General features: G+C 53.6%; 3 protein-coding genes and 1 long non-coding RNA gene across 7 annotated transcripts in view; 3 read left to right on the top strand and 1 right to left on the bottom strand.

Annotated features, from left to right (window-relative positions):
- Positions 1 to 3,135: 3,135 nt before the first annotated feature.
- Pex16 (peroxisomal biogenesis factor 16) lies at positions 3,136 to 9,289 on the top strand. The gene is made up of 11 exons (XM_031371078.1): positions 3,136 to 3,566; positions 3,762 to 3,797; positions 4,451 to 4,527; positions 5,242 to 5,375; positions 5,504 to 5,607; positions 6,356 to 6,436; positions 6,559 to 6,711; positions 6,797 to 6,869; positions 6,996 to 7,115; positions 8,538 to 8,602; positions 9,101 to 9,289. Exons 1-11 carry the CDS (start codon positions 3,455 to 3,457, stop codon positions 9,157 to 9,159), a joined length of 1,014 nt encoding a protein of 337 aa, XP_031226938.1. The 5' UTR covers positions 3,136 to 3,454; the 3' UTR covers positions 9,160 to 9,289.
- A 1,900-nt stretch (positions 9,290 to 11,189) lies between these two features.
- Positions 11,190 to 11,914, top strand: CUNH11orf94 (chromosome unknown C11orf94 homolog). Its single transcript, XM_031371083.1, has 3 exons — positions 11,190 to 11,357; positions 11,515 to 11,588; positions 11,759 to 11,914. The coding sequence occupies exons 1-3, from the start codon at positions 11,254 to 11,256 to the stop codon at positions 11,878 to 11,880; spliced, it is 300 nt and encodes a 99-aa protein (XP_031226943.1). The 5' UTR covers positions 11,190 to 11,253; the 3' UTR covers positions 11,881 to 11,914.
- A 70-nt stretch (positions 11,915 to 11,984) lies between these two features.
- Positions 11,985 to 20,400, bottom strand: part of Mapk8ip1 (mitogen-activated protein kinase 8 interacting protein 1) — a 17,350-nt gene continuing 8,934 nt past the window's right edge. For 2 of the 3 annotated variants that reach the window (XM_031371080.1, XM_031371079.1), the window contains exons 2-12: positions 19,358 to 19,463; positions 17,313 to 17,618; positions 15,905 to 15,986; positions 14,923 to 15,735; positions 14,696 to 14,771; positions 14,118 to 14,290; positions 13,736 to 13,845; positions 13,490 to 13,606; positions 13,240 to 13,310; positions 13,041 to 13,139; positions 11,985 to 12,746 (exon numbers count right to left, since the gene is read on the bottom strand). In XM_031371080.1, the coding sequence (XP_031226940.1) occupies positions 12,674 to 12,746; positions 13,041 to 13,139; positions 13,240 to 13,310; positions 13,490 to 13,606; positions 13,736 to 13,845; positions 14,118 to 14,290; positions 14,696 to 14,771; positions 14,923 to 15,735; positions 15,905 to 15,986; positions 17,313 to 17,618; positions 19,358 to 19,463 (2,026 nt within the window). In that variant the 3' untranslated portion in view covers positions 11,985 to 12,673. The remainder of the gene's footprint in view (positions 12,747 to 13,040; positions 13,140 to 13,239; positions 13,311 to 13,489; positions 13,607 to 13,735; positions 13,846 to 14,117; positions 14,291 to 14,695; positions 14,772 to 14,922; positions 15,736 to 15,904; positions 15,987 to 17,312; positions 17,619 to 19,357; positions 19,464 to 20,400) is intronic. The other variant, XR_004118695.1, reaches the window with a different exon arrangement.
- Positions 17,644 to 20,400, top strand: part of LOC116090501 — a 9,252-nt gene continuing 6,495 nt past the window's right edge. For both annotated transcript variants that reach the window (XR_004118698.1, XR_004118697.1), the window contains exon 1: positions 17,644 to 18,090. This is a non-coding gene — a long non-coding RNA (uncharacterized LOC116090501). The remainder of the gene's footprint in view (positions 18,091 to 20,400) is intronic.

The following is a 20,400-nucleotide window of genomic DNA, read 5'->3' on the forward strand; positions in this document are numbered from 1 at the left end:
CCTTCAAGAAGTCTTCAGAGGAAAGAAAAACCCTAGGGAGCCTAGTCCTTAGGAGCTGACACACACACACCCCGCCCCCACCCCATTTGAGCCAGCTCTGCCCAGGACTTTACTTTGTGACCTTGGACCTGTCCAACACCTTCTCTAGGATTCTGCTATCCTCATCTGTGCCCGTCTAACTGGTCTTTCTTCTCCCCATGGTTTGGGACACACTGAAGGTGTGAGGATCCAGCACAATTTATCTAGAGGCCTTTGCAGCCCAGTCTTGCCACCAGGTCCAGGCAGGAATCCAAAAGGGAGGGGCCTCCTTCCAGCCTGCCAAGCCTGCACACACCTCTGCTTTGTCTCTGGAGCCTAATCAGCCTCCAGATCTAGGAAAAAAAAACTCAGGCAGCTCTGCTGCTGCCAGCCTGGTTGGGCCCAGTCCCCTCTCCTGGAGAGAAGAAGGGCCCTTCATTGGGAGGTAGTGTACCACTCTGCCCTCCGGGCCCTATCTTTCAAAAAACCATCTGATGAAATCTCGCACTTAAGTACTTGCCCGCTCGTACACACAAGTACAAACACCTACGCTTTCACTTCAGCTGCATCAGAGGGTTGGAGGTGTGGCCCAAAAGACAGTAAACTTATTGACGTCCTGAGGCCAGTTCCTAAGCCAAGCTTGCCTCCACATGTCACCAGCTCCTTCTAGGCTAGAGGACTCTGCTTAAGCCTTTTGGTCAGGGCCTTGCTATGCTACCTTGGCTAAGTAGTCGGACCTCCTGGGGCTTCGTCTGCGGAAGCATTCCCACCAATCAGACAAGGCTGATGTATGACTTACTTTTCTCATGGATGTGACAAAAGAAACACCTGGCAGAGTAAGTTTAAGAGGGTATTTATTTTGGTTCACAGTTTCAGGGTACAAGGCATCCTAGCCGGAAGCCGTGGTTTCAGAAGCCAGAGGCAGCTGGCCACATTGTATCCTCTGTCAAGAAACAGAAAGACAGCGCAGGTGCTCAGCTTGACTTTTTTTTTTTTTTTTTTTTTTTTGGTTTCTCAAGACAGGGTTTCTCTTTATAGCTCTGGCTGTCCTGGAACTCACTCTTTAGACCAGGCTGGCCTCGAACTCAGAAATTCTCCTGCCTCTGCCTCCCAAGTGCTGAGATTAAAGGCGTGCGCCATCACTGCCCGGCTCAGCTTGACTTTCTCCTTCATTCAGCTCAGGACTCAAATCCAAGGGATAAGGATACAAGCATCCAGACTGAGGCCTCTGGATTCAGGGTTGTGTTTCCCTACACTCGGAGGTATGCTTCTATAGTGATTCTAAACCCACCAAGCCTATCGAACCATCACAATTGCCAGTAGGGTGAGGAGCATGTGAGGCCTCAGGACAGGGCCGGGCAGTGGTAGCGCACACCTTTAAGCCCAGCACTTGGTAGGCAGAGGCAGGCGGATATCTGAATTTGAGGCCAGCCTGGTCTACAGAGTGAGTTCCAGGACAGCCAGGGCTATACAGAGAAAACCTGTCTCGGAAAAAAAAAAATCCAAAACCAAAACGACATCCACGGTTCCCATACCACAGACTCTTCTGAGGCTCACAACACCTTTCCTTGAATCTTTGCTGACACTGGCATAAGTGGCTCCACATTGATCAAAGAAAGGGAGGGTAGGAAGTGGAGGTACCTTGTGACTTCCTGGTGAGTGTGCTGCTTAAAATGGCCAGGCTCTGGCTCAGACTAAAGCAACATTCCAATCATGACCAGACACAGCAGGCACTTTAAAAATTAACTTAAATTTGATTTTTAAAAACAAAGTCTTCCGCAGCCCAGCCTAACCTGTAACTCACTACATGGGAGAGGCTGCCTTTGAACTTGCAGCCATCCTCTTGACTCTGCCTCCCAAGTGCTGGAATTACATAGGGGGATGTGGCACTATGTCCAGCTTTTTATTTTAAAATTTATTTCATTGTATGCATATGAGTTTGACCTGCATGTCTTTATGTATATTCATGTGTGCCTGCAGAGATCATAACAAGACACTGAATGCCCTAAAACTGGAATTATGTATGGTTGTGAGCCATCATGTGGGTCCTCTGCAAGAGGTCTTTTACTCCAATCCATCTCTTCAGCATCATGCCCAGCTTTTGAAAAGATTCCTAAGTGAGCATTTCTTAACCCTCAATCCATCCCTCCAGCTCCCTAATGAGAATTTTGATTAGTGCATTATTAATTGTACAAAACAATGTGCTTCGACTCTTGTGCTGGCACATGCCTTTAATCCCGGCACTTGGGAGGCAGACGTAGGCAGATCTCTATGCATTTGAGGCCAGCCAGGGGTACACAGTGAGATCCTGTCTCAAAGCAAGCAAACCAAAATAATGGGCTTCATTATGGTACATGCACGTAATGGGCGTTATTGGGCATATTCTGCCCTTGTCTGAAGGTAATATCTGGTAGGGTTTTAAATAAATGTATTACAATTATTTGTACACTATAAATTCGCGGGCGGCAATCGCAACAGCACAGATTTGCCAAGCCCCTCTTCCCACAGCCAATCAACTGCCTCCCAGGATCAGTTCCCTCCCTCCACTTCTGCAGCACCTTGACTCTAGCAACATTGCAGCTCAGTTCAGGAATGGATTCTTAGGAGTTCCCACTAACCCTTGGAGGCCAGCTGAGAGCCTGGAGGTGCATCCAAGAGCCAGCAAACGTTGGGATTCATTCCGAGTTCAAGGTCCAAGTCGGGCCCAAATAATTTTGTAGATGAGGAAACCCGAGGTGCAGATCAGGGAAGCTAATGCACAGGGTCATCCCTAAACGGAGAGCAGAAGGATAGATAGGCCAGGGCATTCTCCAAGTAGGTAGTCATCCGGTACGGATTTTGGGGGTCCACATGTTCTGAAAAGGCACTGGAACCAAAGCCACTAATCTAAATCTGCAGGCTAGGTTTGCCTCAGTTTCCCCGGCACTGGTTTTTGTGAAAAACTGGAGACTGGCGGCTGCTGAGACGCATTTATGACAGTTTCAAGGTTCCCTGTGCCTTAAATCCCAAGCTCTTTGCTTCCCGGCCCTCCCGTTCGAGCTCTCGGCGATCTGCTGAGAAAGTCTGAGGCTTCGTCGTCCCTTCTCTTTTATGAACTGTTCAGCCTGCCGGCAAGTTGTAACTGCGCAGGCGCTAAGCCAGCCAACCAAGAAGGCTGAAGATCGGGTGCCGGAGGCTCTAGGGAACTTCAGGGCGGAGAGTGAAAGAGCCAATGGCTGGAAGGAAGGAGGGGGGAGCTCACGGTCGCAGGGAGGAGGTGCTGGAGATGGGGTGAAGGGGCGTTCAGGAGCTCCGCGCGTCTAAGTTGTCCTGGGCTGCGGAAGTTGAGCAACTGGGAGGCGGGCTTAGGGCCGGAAGCAGGAAGGAGGGCTCAGGACGCAGGGCGCCGCTGCCAGCCTTGCTGTCGGCCGGTGGGACTGTCGGTGGCCAGAGCAGGATGGAGAAACTGCGGCTCCTGAGTCTCCGCTACCAGGAGTACGTGACTCGTCATCCAGCCGCCACGGCCCAGCTGGAGACGGCTGTCCGGGGCCTCAGTTACCTGCTGGCAGGTGCCACACTGACCTTTGACCCATTTCTTCGGGACCCTGACCCATGAACCCTATGGCCCTGTCCCTGCTGACCCAGGGTAGTGATCGTGGTGCTTCAGTTCTGTCTAGGTTTCTGTGGCGTATAGGAAACTAGGGAACCCTAAGCTGCAGGGTAAAACAAACGCTCACCAACGCCTTCTATACCTTCTTCCCTAGGTCGCTTCTCCGATTCACACGAGCTGTCTGAGTTGGGTGAGTTGGACTCGGGGCTGGGGAGGGAGAAGGCTTCCAAAGGAACCCTGGCTGTAGGTCCTGAGCTTCCCTAGATCAGCCGTCCATTGCCCAAGACACTTGGTGTTCCCACAGTTGGGAGATCTGTGAGGGCTTTGACTGGCTATTTACTCCTGGTTTTGCTTAGGATTAAGCAACTTTCCTGACCTTGACCACTGAGTATGAGAAAGGCACTGTTGTTCTGTCTAGCTAAAAGGATAAAAGTTCAGAAAAGCCCTTGATGCCAGGACCAATATTCAAATGCCACAACGTCCATGCTGTGAGTGCTTAGTGGGGGTAGTGAAGATCATGAAAGGATAAGGTCGATTTTGAAAGGAAGGTATGATGTAGCCCTTCAGCAGGACCATCTGAAGAGAGCAAAGGTGAGGTGGTAGGGCCACACACTTGGCTGTTTGGAACATGACAGGCTGGCTTGTGGCTCTAATCAGCTCATTTCTTATTGGCTCAGATGTCATCCTGGAGAGAACAGGGCTCTGAGGAAGTGGGAGGGGAGGCTTGTTGGTTACCACACAGTCTGTGGGTAGCTGTGATCGGTAGAGTTCTAGGGTAAAGGTGAGACGGGTGAAGACGGCCACGTCAGAGCCAGCCTCTCAAGACCCCACTCTGCTTCTCAGTGTACTCTGCCTCGAACCTGCTTGTGCTGCTCAATGACGGGATCCTTCGGAAGGAGCTTCGAAAAAAGTTGCCTGTGGTGAGAATTTTGCCAGGAGCTGAGGGTGGGGAGCTCAGGGGCTTGGGAAGAAAGCAGTAATGACCAGCATGTGTGGTACATGTGGTGGTAGACTCAGAGTGTGAGACATGTCCACATGAGCCTCAGACCAATTGTTAGTTGTCTCATGCATGAACTTTTTGTTTGTTTGTTTTTTAAAAAGAGCTAAGCCAGGTAGTGGTGGCACACGCCTTTAATCCCAGCACTTGGGAGGCAGAGGCAGGCAGATTTCTGAGTTCAAGGCCAACCTGGTCTACAGAGTGAGTTCCCTGTCTTGAAAAACCAAAAAAAAAGAAAAGAAAAGAAAAGAAAAGAAAGAAAAAGAAAAAAAAGCTAAATTGGACAGATGTCTTTTTTTAAGGTTTATTTACTTAATGTATATGAGTACATTGTAGCTGTCTTCAGACACACCAGAAGGGGGCATCCAATCCCATTACAGATGGTTGTGAGCCACCATATGGTTGCTGGGAATTGAACTTGGGACCTCTGGAAAAGCATCTCCAGCCCTAATGCATGAAGTTTTAGAGAGCTAGAAAGGCCTGTCCCAGGCCAGCCAGCCTGGTAGCAGGGGCATTGGTATTGAACTTCAGGTGTTAGGCTTAGAAAGGGGGAAGTCCCCATCTGCTGGAGCAGCCCACTTTCTCTAGGACAGCACTCGGGGCTAGAGAAGCTCCCTGACCTCTGGGCTTCTTGCAGTCGCTGTCCCAGCAGAAGTTGCTGACATGGCTGAGTGTACTGGAGTGTGTGGAGGTGTTCATGGAGATGGGGGCTGCCAAGGTGTGGGGCGAAGTAGGCCGTTGGCTCGTCATTGCTCTCATCCAGTTGGCCAAGTAGGTTGGGTTGTGGAGGGCAGGGCTCAGGTGGGGTGACCCAGTCCAGTAATGAGGGTGCTCAATAGAGCAGCCTTGCTACCTGCTTTCTAGCTGCTTTCCCCTAACTCCCATAATCCCCAACTCAGGGCTGTCCTGCGCATGTTCCTGCTGATCTGGTTCAAGGCTGGCATTCAGACATCACCCCCCATTGTTCCACTGGACAGGGAGACCCAGGCACAACAGCCCTTGGGTAAGTTGCTTCTCTACCGGGAGTAGAGTGGGATGTGGGGCTGCTCTGAGGTTCTGCAGCACATTTCCTATCAGCTCAGTACTCATTTATTCTATAAGAAAGAAAAAGACAAGGTTTGGAGAAAATTAGAACTTACACTTGGGAGTTTGTTGATGTTTGAGATCCTCGTGATCAAACCCAGTGTCTTGTACATGCAAGGCAAGTGCTCTACTACTGAGCTACACTCCCGTCCCTGAGCTTGGGACTTGTGCAAGAGTCCTCCTTTTCTGTTATGGGCCACAGGAACAGATAGGTGTCTTGCCAAAATTGTCTTGGGCCTGGTTCTGTATCATGAACCATAGCCTCAAGAGGCAGGACACCTGGCTGCTTTGGGCCTCTCTGTCAGCCTCATGAAAGGGACAGAGATGTGCCTTCCACATGAACTTGGCCACAAAAGATTGGGAGAATATGGCCTCATGGTCCTATAGCTCGATAGATGTTGATGGGATGGGCCCTGTATCCTTCCTCCAGTATCTTGGAAGCCTAGGTTCTTTATGACTGACTATGAGTGATGCTGGCCTCTTCGTGGGCCAGGGTAGGTTCCAGAGTGCTTCCCTCTGTGGAAACTATAGTCTGTGGGTGTGATTCCTTAGTTCAGCTGCCACCTGAGGACAAGCTCTTGTGTTTTCCTGGTAGTTCCTCAAGTGTTCTCTGCAGGCTCTGCCAGAAATGTGTCCCTCTTATATTCTGTCCTGTCTATACACATTAGATGGTGACCACAATCCGGGCAGCCAGGAGCCATCATATGTGGGGAAACGGTCAAACAGAGTGGTGCGGACCCTCCAGAACAGTAAGTGGAAGATGTAGCTGGACTGGGCACCTAGGTGCTGAGGTCAGTGTGAGCCCGAGGGACTGGCTTCTCTCAGCACCCACTTTGGCTGCTGGCTCATGTACCTTGTCTTTATGATCTAGGCCCATCCCTGCACTCACGGCACTGGGGAGCCCCTCAGCAGCGGGAAATTCGGCAGAAACAGCAGCAGGAGGAACTAAGCATACCCCCAACGCCTCTGGGGCTACAGGAGACCATTGCAGAATCTTTGTACATTGCCCGACCCCTGCTGCACTGTATCCTTAGCTGTGCTGGAGGTGGGCTGGGGAGTTGCTGAGCTGGACCCTGCACTGGAGACATCCTTGACATCTTGACCGTCAGTGCTCAGCCTGGGCTTATGGGGTCAGCGGTCATGGGCACCCTGGCTACTGTCTGGTGTGGTAGATATGACTAGGTGAGAATGGGTGTGGATAAGGAGTTCCATGGGGGCTCTCTGCTTGCTGTGTGGCTATCCTGGTCTGTGGCTTTTTCCTTCTCGGGGTCATAGGTCATCCTTGTCCCTATGTCCCTTCCCCTACAGCCTTAGTCTCCTGAGTGACTGGAAGAACTTGACCCGGAGGGAGCGGCTGGAACTGAGGCGCCGCACAATCCTGCTGCTGTACTACCTTCTACGTTCGCCATTCTATGACCGTTTCTCTGAGTAAGGACGACCTTCCTCACATCACCAGGGTACTCCATGCTGCATGGAGAGGGAGGCCTGGGGTCTGCTGAATGCCTGGTAGTTCTGGTACTGTCCAGGAAGCAGCCTCCAGAGCCACCTGGCCTGCCCTCAAAGGAGACAGGCCAGTGTGAGCTCGCATACTTGGTGTCGAGAGACCATTGACAGCTGGGTACAAGATCCACAAGGCACAGTTGATGCAGACCATCCCTCTCCAGTTCTTTTCACCATGGGATATCCACTTCTTAGAGCAGGCGCTATACTTCAAAGGGCCTGAGCAACTAAACAGGCCCCAACTAGGCTGTTATGCTGGGCCCATCCCACACTGATCACCTGTGAGGATCGGAGCCCCTGCATTAGCCAGAGAAATCTCTCAAAAAGGCCTGCCAGGGCTCTATGACGAATGGTGGAGTGTCTGAGCAGGAGCTGGGCTCATGTCCTCACCTGTAAACAAGGGGAGTGATGGTGCCTGTCTGATAGGTTGTGTAGGGTGCCGTTACTGAATGTGTTTGCCCATGCTTGATATAGAATGTAATGAGTATTAGGTCTTTCCCCCCAGTACTGCTGTGGATCAAACCTAAAGCCTCATACTAAGCAGGTGTTCTCCCCTGAACCACATCTCCAACCCACACATGTTCTTTCAGTGTTTCCACCCCAAGTTCTCCTGTGGGAAGTCCCATATCTTTTTTTTTTTAAGGTTAATTTATTTATTTTTTTTGTGAGTACACTGTAGCTGTACAGATGCCGTGAGCCATCCTGTGGCTGCTGGGAATTGAACTCAGGATGGCCTGCTCACACCGGCATGATACACTGTAGCTGTCTTCAGATGCACCAGAAGAGGGCATCCGATCTCATTACAGATGGTTGTGAGCCAACATGTGGTTGCTGGGATCCGAACTCAGGACCTTCAGAAGATCAGTGCTCTTACCCGCTGAGCCATCTCGCCAGCCTGAAGTCCCCATATCTTAAACAAGCCTCTCATTGAGGCAGAGGGCACCTTTCTTAGCATTGTCCCCTTCCCAGACCCTTGCCTACTCTTGAGTATTGGCTTGTGAGGTTTCTATGTAGCTCAGCTCTTTTACCAGCTTCCTTCCCTTCGGAAACTTCCAGGGCACAGACCTTGCTCTGAAGTGGCCCTTAGGAAGCACTGTTGTTCAGTACCAGTGGTAGGAAGGTAGAAGAGAGGGAAAAAGAGGGGAGGAATGTGAGTGACATCTCCCAGCTGATGAGCTGACAGAACGTTGGGTGCAGCTGTGGACAGGTGGAGTGCTAGTAGTCTAGCCTTATGTTGGGGTCCATCCTAGTCCCTTGTTTTTTGAAATGCCTGGTGCTCAGTTAAGGGCTCTAGCTCCTGGTGAGCAGGGAGCCACCCTGTCCCTCAGCATGCTGTTCTTTCCCAATCAGAGCCAAGATCCTCTTCCTGCTCCAGCTGCTTACAGACCATATCCCTGGCGTTGGCCTGGTGGCAAGTAAGTGTGGTAGGACAACGTGGTTGTGGAATGTCCCTGAGACATAAAGGGCCCCATTTTAGTGTTTGCTCTGTCCTCTTTTTTTGGTTTGATTAATGGGCAGTGAGGAGTGAGCCCTAAATCAGTCCTGGGAAGTGACAGCTCCAGGGCCTAAGGTGGCCCATGGAGGTAGGGTGTGGCCAGAACAGTGTCTGTATGTAGGATTATTAGGCCACATCAGGTTGGCAAGCCGCCTCCTGCCTCTGGGACCTGCATATTTGGAGGCAGACTTACCTGGTAAGGCAAGGAGGGGCCTTGGGGTCTCTCTGGGTACCCGACCATGAAGGAAGACATGCCTGGAAGGCTGGGGTCCTTGACTGTGACCTAATCTCCAGCATAGCATCAGAGGCAGGAGGTGCAGCAGGAGGTGCGGTTGTGAGCTGCTCTGCTGATGGCAATGTCAGAGGGCACAGGGCAGGGCCAGGCTCCTCTAACCCTGCCCCCTTCCCTCTATTGCAGAGCCACTCATGGACTACTTGCCCTCCTGGCAGAAAATCTATTTCTACAGTTGGGGCTGACAACCATGCAGGAGCTGGTGCAGAGTGGGCCATGTGGTGTGCTCTGCTGCTCTGGGCAGGGCCTCTCAGCCCATCAGCACCCCCCCCAAAGGCCCCTCTTCTCTAATAAAACTGACTCTGGTAGTGTCCAGCATGTGGCTCTGTGTCCGTCAGCCAGCACCTCTCCTGCAGCTCTGCTCTTCAGCCCTAGTCCCCACAGATGGTCCTCTTCACATCATCCTGGAATGAAGCCACTGCAGTCTGCGCCTCGTCACCACCAGGTCCAGGGAGCTGCTGTGACATAGCCTTTTCCAGCATGGGTCACCATTTGCCTTAGCTACCTGACTAGATGCTTCTTTCTCACTGGTCCATGGTGAAGACAAGCTGAACTAGGCCATGGAGTACCATAGTCTAACATTCCTGTAGCCAGGGCCTTAATTTATCCTTTCCCCTGCAGGGCTGACCAGCAAGCCCTAGGAGAAGCTCTTCTCTCCAGCAGGAGATAGAGTGGTAACCTGAGTCTGTAAGAAAACAGGCAGTTTCTGGGTGTGTGCTAGAGGTCCCCTCCCTGGCATTCTCCCTATAGTCTGACTGAGACTGCTGGAGCCATGCAGGCTACTTGGAGAAGACAGAGGATGGCCTGGCAGGACTGTGTGGGCCTCAACTCTATTTTTTTTAAAGATTTTATTTATTATATGTAAGTACACTGTAGCTGTCTTCAGAAACCAGAAGAGGGAATCAGGTCTTATTATAGATAGTTGTGAGCCACCATGTGTTTGCTGGGATTTGAACTCAGGACCTCCAGAAGACCAGTCAGTGCTCTTAACCACTGAGCCATCTCTCCAGCCCAGGCCTCAACTCGTCTGTCATCACTACTTGTCCTTTCCTCTCTTCCTCTGACCTTCCCTTTCTTTTAGACAGGAGACTCACGGGCCTCAAACTCAATGGCAGTCTCATTGTGGGACCCTAGGGCTAAGCTGTCACACCTACCTCGCTCCTGTCCTTGTGTTATGTGGACTGTTCCCAGCAGTGCTGCCACATGCCTTTGGAGAGCACTGTCTGCTCCTGTCCCTCAGGTCTCCCCTCTTCCAAGATTCCCTCATAGTCCCAGCCTTAACCTGACATGCTTGTCACATGATTCTGAGACCCCACAGACCCCTGCTGTGAGCCAGGGCAGTGGAAAGGACAGTCTATTGTTTGTTGGCTCTGGAACCTGTGGCCCTGTGCTTAGCCTGACAGGCATCTTCTGGTTGCTTGCACTGCAGTGGGCTTTGGTGCCAAGCAATGCATAGTTCCAGCCCTGCAGGTCCTGACTACCAGAGGAAATGTGTGTGCATACTCTGCTGGGATCTTGGAGATGGGTACAGTGTCGGGCAGTATAAGCGGCCAAGTGCCTCCTACAGTGATAGCAAGACGAGAGCTAGGCTTCCCATCAGGCTGGGAAACAAAACCCACCACAGTCTTGTCATTTTGGAGCTGGATAGAGACTCAGCCACCAAGTTAAACTCTACCCCATAGCCATCAATGTTCTGTCAGCAGCCTGGGCAGAGAAAGCTGGGTATAGGAGGCGACTGTGGAATCTTTGGATCTCACTGAAGTGCCATGGTGTAAGGGCATAGGGAGTGGGTGGCTTGAGGCCACAGGGAAGGTCTGGTGTCATATACTTGGTGTGGGGGGCAGGGGGAAAGGAGCTGTTGAATGTATCTTCAGTACTCCTGGTCAATGGACCGGTAGGCAGAGATGAACATGAGTGGGTGCTCTGACATCGGGTATGACATGCAGAGGCTCAACCAAGGCACTGGACAGGAGACAGAAAACCCCAGCAGACCATGAGACTCCATGTGGGTATGGAGGACTATGGTGGCACACAGGAGTCAAGAGTGATGGACAGGGCTTTGGAGTTGGATAGTCTGGAATTGCAGGTCCCTAGAACTGAAGGGAGGGGTGTCCTGGCAGGGACACGTGTGGGACGGTCTTTTCCAGGACGCAAAAGGGAGGTAGTGCTGATGTTGAAGCCTGGAATTAATGTCCTTTGTGAGGTGGCCCTCAGAATTGGCACCAGGTTCTGTCCAGCTGGGGGAGGGGCAGGTAGACAGAGCAGAGATTGTGTAGAAGATGGTTCTCGCCATGCTTGGGGTTCTGTACCCCAGGGCCGGGCTCAGTCTCTTCCTATTTTACCTCATCCTAGCAGGCGCACTCCTTCGACCTCAGCCCCAGAGGTAAGGCCAGAGCCTCAGGGCCTAGAAGGCTCTGGAAGAGGCTGACCATTTTCCTGGGAAGGGTTCCGTTCATCAAGTCTTCGCCTTGGACTGTCCCTCACAAAGAAGTGGCGATGACCTTTCGGGTTAGGGCTCAGTACAGCTATATTTTCCATAGGTCTCAGCGGTCTGTTCCTGAGGAGTTTTCAGCCCCGCTGGAACTGTGGCAGCCTCTCTCAGGCCTAGTGGATGGTAGGGTAGCATTTCTCTCTCCTCCCCCGCCCTCTATAGCAGGTGCCCCTAGAAGTCCCTTAGGGCCAAGCCCTACGTCTCCCACTCCCAAACTGCCTCTTGAGACCTGGCTACAGCCCCATTCCAAGTCAGCAGTTTTTCTTTTCACCCTTATCCTCTTTTCTCTTTAGACTATGGGCTCAGACCCAAGCACCCAAGGCCAGGTGGGCCCCGACCCCTTCTCTCCCAGGCCCAGCAGCGCAAGCGGGATGGGCCCAACATGGCTGATTATTACTATGATGTGAACCTGTGATGGGATCCCCGCATAAAGCTATTCTGGGAAGCAAGTGCTTGGCTCTATAGCCTGTGTGATGCAAGAAGGCCCAGCAGGGGTCCGAGTAAATACACCCACTATGGTCCAGACAAGAAATGGCACTTTAATAGTAGTAGCCAGGTAACAAGACAGTGACCGGCTGGCTGGGGCCAGCTGAGAGGCCACCTTTCCCTGGAAGGCAGGGCTCGCCGTGGCCCTCTCCTTCCTTGCACACACAAGCTTGCCAGGACCAGCGTGCTAGCCAGGCTGGAGGTTGGAGCTGCCTGGAGGCCCCACAGATGAGAACACGGTCTTCACTGCCACACGTTGCCATTTCCTTACTGGAAAGTCCTTCGGAGGTGCTTGGGCTCAGCCTGAGCTCAGGGCTCTGGTTGAGGTGGGGACAAGGGAAGGTGGATACTTCCAGGTGGCATGGGCATGGGCTTTGTCAAGGCAGGAGCCAAGAGCCAGAAAGCCAGGGCCCCTAGCATGAAACAAGGCCCAGGATGAGACAGTACCTCTGTTCCTAGGGGATCCCTTTGTGGCCAGAGGCCCGACCCCCACCCCCAGCCCCACCCTTCCCCAGTCCCCAGAGAGCCTGTAACTATCCTCCATAGATTAATCTAACCCCATATATTACAATAAACTGCATCTGCCTCTCCCCAAATCCCTGCCACCCCCGACCCAACAGCCCTCACTCCCCCATTCTCTTGTGGCAGTACCACATCCTGTCAGCAGCCAGCTGTCCTCGTACTGGCCTGGGGCTGAGGGGCTGCAGAGAGTGGGGATGCTGCTACTCCAAGTAGATATCTTCTGTAGGACAGGTATACTCCACAAACTGCTTGTAGAACTGCTGAAACGCACGCCTGGAAAGTGGGGGGACACCCGAGTGACCAGGAGCCTCAACCTAGGCTCCTCAAGAGGAGATTTGGGTCTCTGGGACAGCTTAGCTGTCCTCTGGGCAGATATTTCCCAAAGAGAAAAGGCCAGTTGAGAAAGAACCCAGTGTCTAATCAACAAGAAAGTGGTCCAGAACCTGGGCTTCTTGGGACCTCCCAGCCTCTTCCAGGATTATTGGGGTTGCCAGAACTAGAGGGCGGGGGTGATGCTGACACTGAGCATGAAGGCAGCACACACACCACACACACACGAACACGTACCCCACAGACTCTGCCAGGGCTTTGGTGGAATCTTCAGACACAAAGACATGGCAGGCAAACCGGTGGTCAGCAGGGTGCTTAGTGATAAACCCAAAGTACCTGTGGAAAGGAGGCATCTGTGAGACAAGATTCTGAACCCTACCCACCCACGATGTCTGAAGATTACCAATGGGACTCTCATGTCTGCCCTTGTACTCACTTGTTGTTCTTTGGATGGTATCCACAGAAAGAGATGTTTTTTAGCTGGAAAAAGTGGCTACATTTATTTCCCTACAGGAGTGAAGGGAGAAGCAAGATGGTCAACTTGCAGGGGGAAGCAGGCAGGAGGGACAAATGCAGTGTCTGTGGGGGTAGGCACACAAGGAGAGGAGAGGCACACGCGTCAGGCAAGAAATAAAGGGGGAGGAGACACACATGGGGCAAGAAGGCAGGGTCTTGAAGGAAGTCACCTTGGCCTCCACAGCATCATCAGCCTTGACACCTATCTTGACACCCCTAACGCTGATCTCAAGGACACAGCTGGAGGGCGGGTTAAAGTGCACGGTAAGCCGTCGGGTGGTGGCGATCTGCACGAGGGATGGGTCATGTTGGAAGCTGTCACAGCACTGCCTCCAAATCCCTGTATCCTCCCCAATAGTGTGGGCTAGCTGAGACTAGGCACCCCCAGGAAGAAGCATGGACCCAAATGTGGGTACCTTTTGCATAGCAGCACAGAGGACATCATTGCCCTTGTGATAAGGAACCTGGACAGAGCCCAGGAACTTCACCCGGAACTGGTCAATCCAGTCGCTGTTTTTGGCAAGGGCTGGAAAGCAAGCATACAATGAGGAGTCAGAGAGCCATCAGCAAGGGGCTCAGAGCTGAGCCAAGAAGAATGGAGCATGAAGAGTGACTCAGGCAGCAGAAGATGCCACCATCCCCACAGGCCCTGCCTTGGCTGGGCCTTACTGTGTAATGGAACTGAAATTACCTCTACTCCTCTCCCTGGCTAGCTAAGACCTGGGGTGTATTTACTGGCAGTGAGTTGGTGGGCAGATGGCAGGGGTGGGTAAGATCAGACTTGGGGAAGAGCCCTACCTGCCATGTGCTCAGGCTCCTTGGTGACCTCAATGGCATAGTAGGCAGGGAAGACACCCCGGGCTCCAGTGCGCATGTTATAGGCCTCGTACCAATAGTCTTCTGCCTGCAGCTCCACCAGCAGAGGGTCGTCCACTTCCAGCTCAAGCTCATCTTCATGTCGAGGCACGAACCTGTCCCCAAGGGCATGTGACCAACCGCTCATCAGAGCACCTTAGCCAGGCCCAATCTGGGGTCCTGAGCCACTGACATTTGCAATTACCCATGCACCTGTTACAATGTTGACTCCTAAGGAACACATGACACTCATATGAGTCTGCTATCCAAAACTTCAGGGACCTGGGAGACAGGGAGCCTAAGCCTTAAGAAATTTAAATGAAAGTGAGCACCCTGCCTAGGTATAGGTTCTATGCAGGGCAGGCATCTCTCTGGCCCCTAGCCAGGTTAGGTGTACAGTCCTAGCTGCTTCATGACACCTCAGCACTTTGTCACTAAGCTGAGTTCTAACAAGGGTATCCCAGCAGTTGAGGGGATGCCAGTGATGAGCTGGCAGAGGCAAGGGAGGGGGCAGCCCTCACCTGAATATAGCCCGATGGGTTTGCTCATGCTCCTCCCCATTGATGACACAGGAGAACAGCCCAAAGGACTCGGCACCTGGAGGGAGGCAACAGTTTGGAGGCAGTGGCTTGGAGCAGGTAGAAAGCTCTGTCTTGCTGTCAGGCAGACTAGGTGGTGTCTGAGGCCCCATTCAGGTTCCCACACTGCCCCCCCCACGCGAACCCCCCCACCCTGTTCCCTGACTCACTGGAGGAACGAGAGCGGCCACTCATGAAGACATTCAGAAACTTCTTAGAGAAGTGGACATCAGGCTCATCTGGTGTGGAGTCCTCTGAGAGGCAGGTGGGAGGCCGGGGTTGAGGGGCCTCCTCATATTCCTCACCAATGGCTGACTCGTAGGGCGAGGAGGCAGAGGCACAGTTGTCATAGACAGTGGCAGAGTCGCTTTCATCACTGTAATCTCCAAAGCATGGCCGCAGACTCACCAACTCAAGTTGCGCATGCTCATCCACCACCAGTGTGTACTTGACCGAGTCGTAGGACAGTGCGCTGGTGTCCGAGCTCAGTGAGGCCCGCGGAGGCGGCGGTGGCTCCCCAAGGCTTCCCCGCCACCCTCCACCTGGTGGCTCAGCTCGCTCTGGGGATGACAGGCAGTCGAAGCCCTCATCCTCTTCACTGATGGAGGGATGTGGCCGCCCTGAAGTTACAGAGTAAGCAGCGGGGTCTGGATCCGAGCTAACTGACATCCGGCTCTCAGCAGGTGGCAAGAAGGTGGAGGTGGGTTCTGCAGGGTCTGGAGGCCTTTGCACTGGGGTCAGGTAGATCTCCTCAGTTGCCTCGAGCCGCACATCTGCCTGATAGTGGATTCGGTCGCGATGGGAGTGACCCCGGCCACCAGGCGCAGTGGCAGCGGGGCCACTTGGAGGTGCCATCTGGGTGGCTGCACTTCGGCGACAAGGGCTGTCGGTGGAAGTGCCGCGATCCTGGGTGGGAACAGGACTGCCCTGGGGTGGCAGCTCATCACTCAGGCAGATGTGTTCATGTGGAGGTGTCTGCTCCCCTGGAGGACAGGCAGGTTGATGCTGAGGGCACAACCCCAGTCCAGATACCTGTCCCCTCCTTTCCCAGTTGTCCTCTGCAGCCAGCCACTGGCTCCCAGATGACCTCAGCCCAGATGAGCCAGGTGAGGACTACAGGGTCCCCAGATTGGGGAGAGAGGCCTGACTTACCAGTCTTCAGAGGGGAGGATGATCGAGACACACGGTCCTGCCAACTGTGCTTTTTGCCTAAAGAGTTATTATTCAGCGTGTCCTGTGCAGAGAACAAAAGGCTCTTATGAAGAAGCAGTAGTCAGCAGTGCCCGGCACAGGGAGGCCCTGGTCCTGCCCCCATCAGGCCATCCCTAGGCTGTCCCCACCCTATCTTGCCTTGCCAGAGGCCTTTCTGCCAACTATCCTCTAGCAGGCAGGCAGGGTGGGAGGTTAGCACCCTCCCCGCGAGCCTGCTGGCTTGGAGACAACCCTCAAGAGAGGCAGTGGTGCTGGCCAGTGTGGGTGCTGAGTAGCAGATGTTGGAGGGAGAAGCACAGCTCCCAGGAGAGCCAGACAGCGGCCCAGACACTGAGGGAAGACATGTTCCCATGCTCAAACCCAACCCTGGTGAAAAACAGGGTGACTGATTCCCTATCCTAGAGCTCAGAAAGCCGGGGTCTAACAAAGTGGCAAGGACATTCTGGCACAAGGAAGGGTCTCCCTGGTAGTTGCCCGTGGGCCTGGATGAATCATTCAAACCATGACTCCATAACACTCACCCCCACTTTGAACCATGTGACTGAGGAATGACAGATGTAGTATGAGCAGCCCTCCTTCCTGGATCTCCCAGGATGCTCGTGCATCCCACATTCTCAGCCTCCTGAGACCCTCAACAGGGCCCATGCACAAGGCTCTCCACATACAACTTGGGCTCCCTCCTCAGGGAATGCCATAAGCAACACACACCATTGATGAACTGGGCTGCCAGAAGCCCTGCCAGAGGATACTGGGAAAGGGACCAACCCCTTCCTTGCAGCCCCGGCGCCATCCATCAGCAGCCCTACCTCCCCAGCTCCTTCCCTCCCAGTATCTCTCCTTCCTAGGCCTATAAGACAATGGGTCGAGGCAGCCTCTTTGGCATCCAGCCATCAGCAAGGGGCCCTAGGCCCCCAACTCAGACAAGCAACTCCACCCCCACCCCATCTCTATTGCTGCTTTCTGGAATGTCCAGCTGCTGAGATGTCAAACTGGAAACAGACCCTGAATTCCCTTCCCCACCTTCATCCCATTTCAGAGGCTCTTTTCTCCAGGCCCTGCTGCTGCCTCAACCTTCACAGACTTCACTAACCCAAAGAGGACCTAACTGCAGGACCTCAACTCCTTTGTTAGTCCTCTGCAACTCTCCCCACACAAATCCCTAGCAGTTCAGGCTCCATACCCAGACAGCTGAATTCAGTCCTCCTCAGGATAGACTGTCCCTCCTCAAGCCTTTCCTCTATCCCTGCAGAAAACCTGTCCCTCTCAGGCATCACCAACAAGCCTGCGCCCCTCCATCTTCTCTGCCCACCCAGGGCGCCGCCCCCTCTCTCTGCCCATGGTTGCTCACCTGAGACCGCGGCACCTGCGGGAAAAGGTTGAGCGTGGTAGGCCTCTTGGGCCGGTAGGTGTCTCCGCTGCCAGTGCCAGGGCCCTGGCCCTGGCTGCGAGGCGCCGGATCCTGGCCGGACTCTGCTTTGGGAGGCCCCACTCCTGGCCGTTGGGCAGCGAGCTCGTCGTCCTCCTCCTCCTCGTCGTCTTCGGCGCCCGGAGTGTCACCTGCCGCGTCGATCAGGTCCATCTGCAGCATCTCCGCCTGCAGCCGGCTCCCCGCGCTGCCGCTGCTACCCGCAGACAGCAGCCCGGCGCGCGGGGGCTGCACGGCGCGGACGGAGGGGAGTCAGGGGAGGGGCCTTGTGAGCGGGGGAGGGGTCTTGTAGGAGGGGTGGGTCTGATGCCTCTGTGCCCCGCCCCCAACCGGACGAGTCCATTCTGCGGCCGCAAGGGGAGGCACACTGGAAGCCAGACAGAGACAGAAAGCACTGGGCCTCTCCTGTCCGCCACCCCTCCTTCTCCCGGAGGCCGCAGCTCTACGCTAGCTAGCGCAGAGAACCGCCCACGCCTTTCCTCTCCCACGGTTCCCGCTCCAGATTCCTTGCACCCTCCCGTTCCCTTGGTAACGGCCAGTGACCTCACCCGGGTTGTAAGCCGAGCCCAGAGTGAAATCACCACTGTTGCCATGGAGACCTAGGGGTCGCCCAGGAATTCCTGTCCCAATAGGGATGACTGAGACAACTGGAATTTGAAGGGGACATTGAGGCAAACTGGGAAAAGTGCATGTCAGCCAGGTAAGGAGGACTGCAGTGCGACCCCGAAGGGGGAACTTTAAGGGGAGCCCTTCCCAGCCAGCTCTGACCTGAACACATTCCTAGTCCTGAACTGTGTGCTACTTCCAATTTGCCTTTGCCTCTAGCTCCTGGCACCTTGGACAGATCCTCTGACTCTTCAACCCTCAAGAGTTGACTGGGCCTATACTGCTGTCCTCCAGGTTACCAGAGAGGAGAGGACACAGCGAAGTTTGCATTAAAGCCGCTGAGACTTTGACTAGGCTCCCACTAGGAGATCATCCTAGTTAGTCTAGTACTACAAGGGGGGCAGGGGTAGTTCTGGCTAATTGCAGAAGACCCTCTTGAAAGCTTTGCATATGGGAAACAGTGGTTTCAAAGTTCAGAGCAGGTCTAGGACCTTAGAGAAGTCATGACCTAGCTCTGGAACCACTCCCCAAGCCCAGAAGAAGTAGCTTCTGGCTCTGTCCTTGATGGCCTGGTAAGAGAGTGAAGGATTTGGTGTCGTCTTCACAGCTTGCTTTCCTTTGCCTGGAAGCTTCTAAAAGTGCTAGGGATCGTGGGAAGGCAACACCTAGACAAATGTCCTTCCCTGGCTCACACCACAGCCATCAAAAGGCCTTATCTAGCTACTTGACTACTTTCTATAGATAAAGTGCTGGCTTTTGATACTTAGCCCCGTGCAGTTGCTTTCTGTATCCTGCAAGTAAGTCCTTGCTTTGTGTTCTGACAACAGAATGGGGATCCCCACCTATCCTGGGTACCCTGGCACTCAGATATGAAGACAGGAGAGAGCCTGTCACTATGGTAAAGCCCAGGGGCTCCCAGCAATACCAATACTGGAACAAGCCCTCAGCAGGGCCACTGAAAGGCTAAAAGGCCAGTAGTGTGGTCAGGGTGGTGCAGAGGCAGCTGGCCCGGCAGCACCCGGTTTCCTCTTTCCTGCCCCAAAGCACTGCAGATTCCACCAGGCTCCACCCTGCAGGCCCTCTGCCAAGAAGCTCCTGAGAGGCCCTCCCTTCACTCTGGCCCTCACTGCCACTGTCCTATGTCTCAAGCCCCCTCTGCTCTCTCTTCCTGTGAGCAAATGAAGGCACTCCCCAGCTTTAGCACTGACAAACCACAATATTCAATGAAAGATTTTGGATTGAGCACCCAAAATGTGTCAAACATTATACCAGATGCTTCCTAGGAGTGCCACACACACTCAAAAGCTCCTTTGTAAATATTGGGGTGCCCTCATCTTTGTCCCCATCCTCCCAGCCCTTACCAGGAGAGACAAGGTGTCTTTGCACTGCAGGCTGATGCCACACTCATCAGTGATCTCTGAAAGGTCTTCATCCTCAAACTCCTCCAGGCTGATGTCATGGGTGAGCCTGATGGGGACAGAAACCAAAGTTACAACCCAGGGGGCCCAAGCTCCCACTAAGCCCGCTGGCATCTCTCTCTTCTCAGGGGAAGACCCTGGATGCAGGTAGCAGCTCCCAGACGAAGGACTCAGTCTGTCAGCACAGTGGCAGGGGAAGGATTTAGGGTTGGAGCCAAAAGGCATTCCACCTAGGGTGGTGGAGGAGGCAGCTCCAGGTTTCACCAGCATCACCAGCTGGGAGTTCTCCCTCCGGCTGCCAACCAGGAGGCAGTCCTAGAAGGCCCAACTGTCCAGAGCTTCAGCTCTATTGGAGAAATGCCTCCATGCCCAAGGCAGTGCCAAGGCCATCTCAACCCCAAGAGGTAGCAGAGTAGGGAAGCCTTTGCACTCCACAGTAACAAGACCCAAAGAGTCGCCAGAAGGGCACAGTGGGTGACCCTTTCTCTCACCCACAAAGATACACATCATTGAGCCATGGTCACAGTGAAGGAGACCTAGGATCAGCCCGTTCTAAGAAAAAACTATGGCTCCCTGCTAACGTTCTTGGTGTCATTTCTTCAACCACACAATCTTATCTGGTGTAAGGACCTGAACAAATGTGGTCAGGGAAGACCAAAGCTAGGAGAGACCATGGAAAACACTTGGTACTAGAACACTAACAGGCTTCCAGGAGCCCAGGCCACTCTGTGTGCCCACCTTGGAATGCACTGCTGAGATTGCCACTGTGGTGCCAGCCTGTCCCCTGCACCAGTTCACCCTAACCCTGGTACTCTGTCTGGCTTAGTATAAATGGGACATCTGGGGAGTTGGAGAAAATGCCTGGGCCCTTTCCTAGAGACCAAGACGTTAGGTACATAGCAGAGGTACACAGGCTCATCCAAGGTCACCCAGGAGAGGGAGAACAGGGTGCAATTCCCAGGGAAGCCTAGAAGGCTCACACCTCT

The sequence above is a fragment of the Mastomys coucha genome, unplaced genomic scaffold (assembly GCF_008632895.1).
Source record: "Mastomys coucha isolate ucsf_1 unplaced genomic scaffold, UCSF_Mcou_1 pScaffold15, whole genome shotgun sequence".
Classification (NCBI taxonomy): Eukaryota; Metazoa; Chordata; class Mammalia; order Rodentia; family Muridae; genus Mastomys; species Mastomys coucha.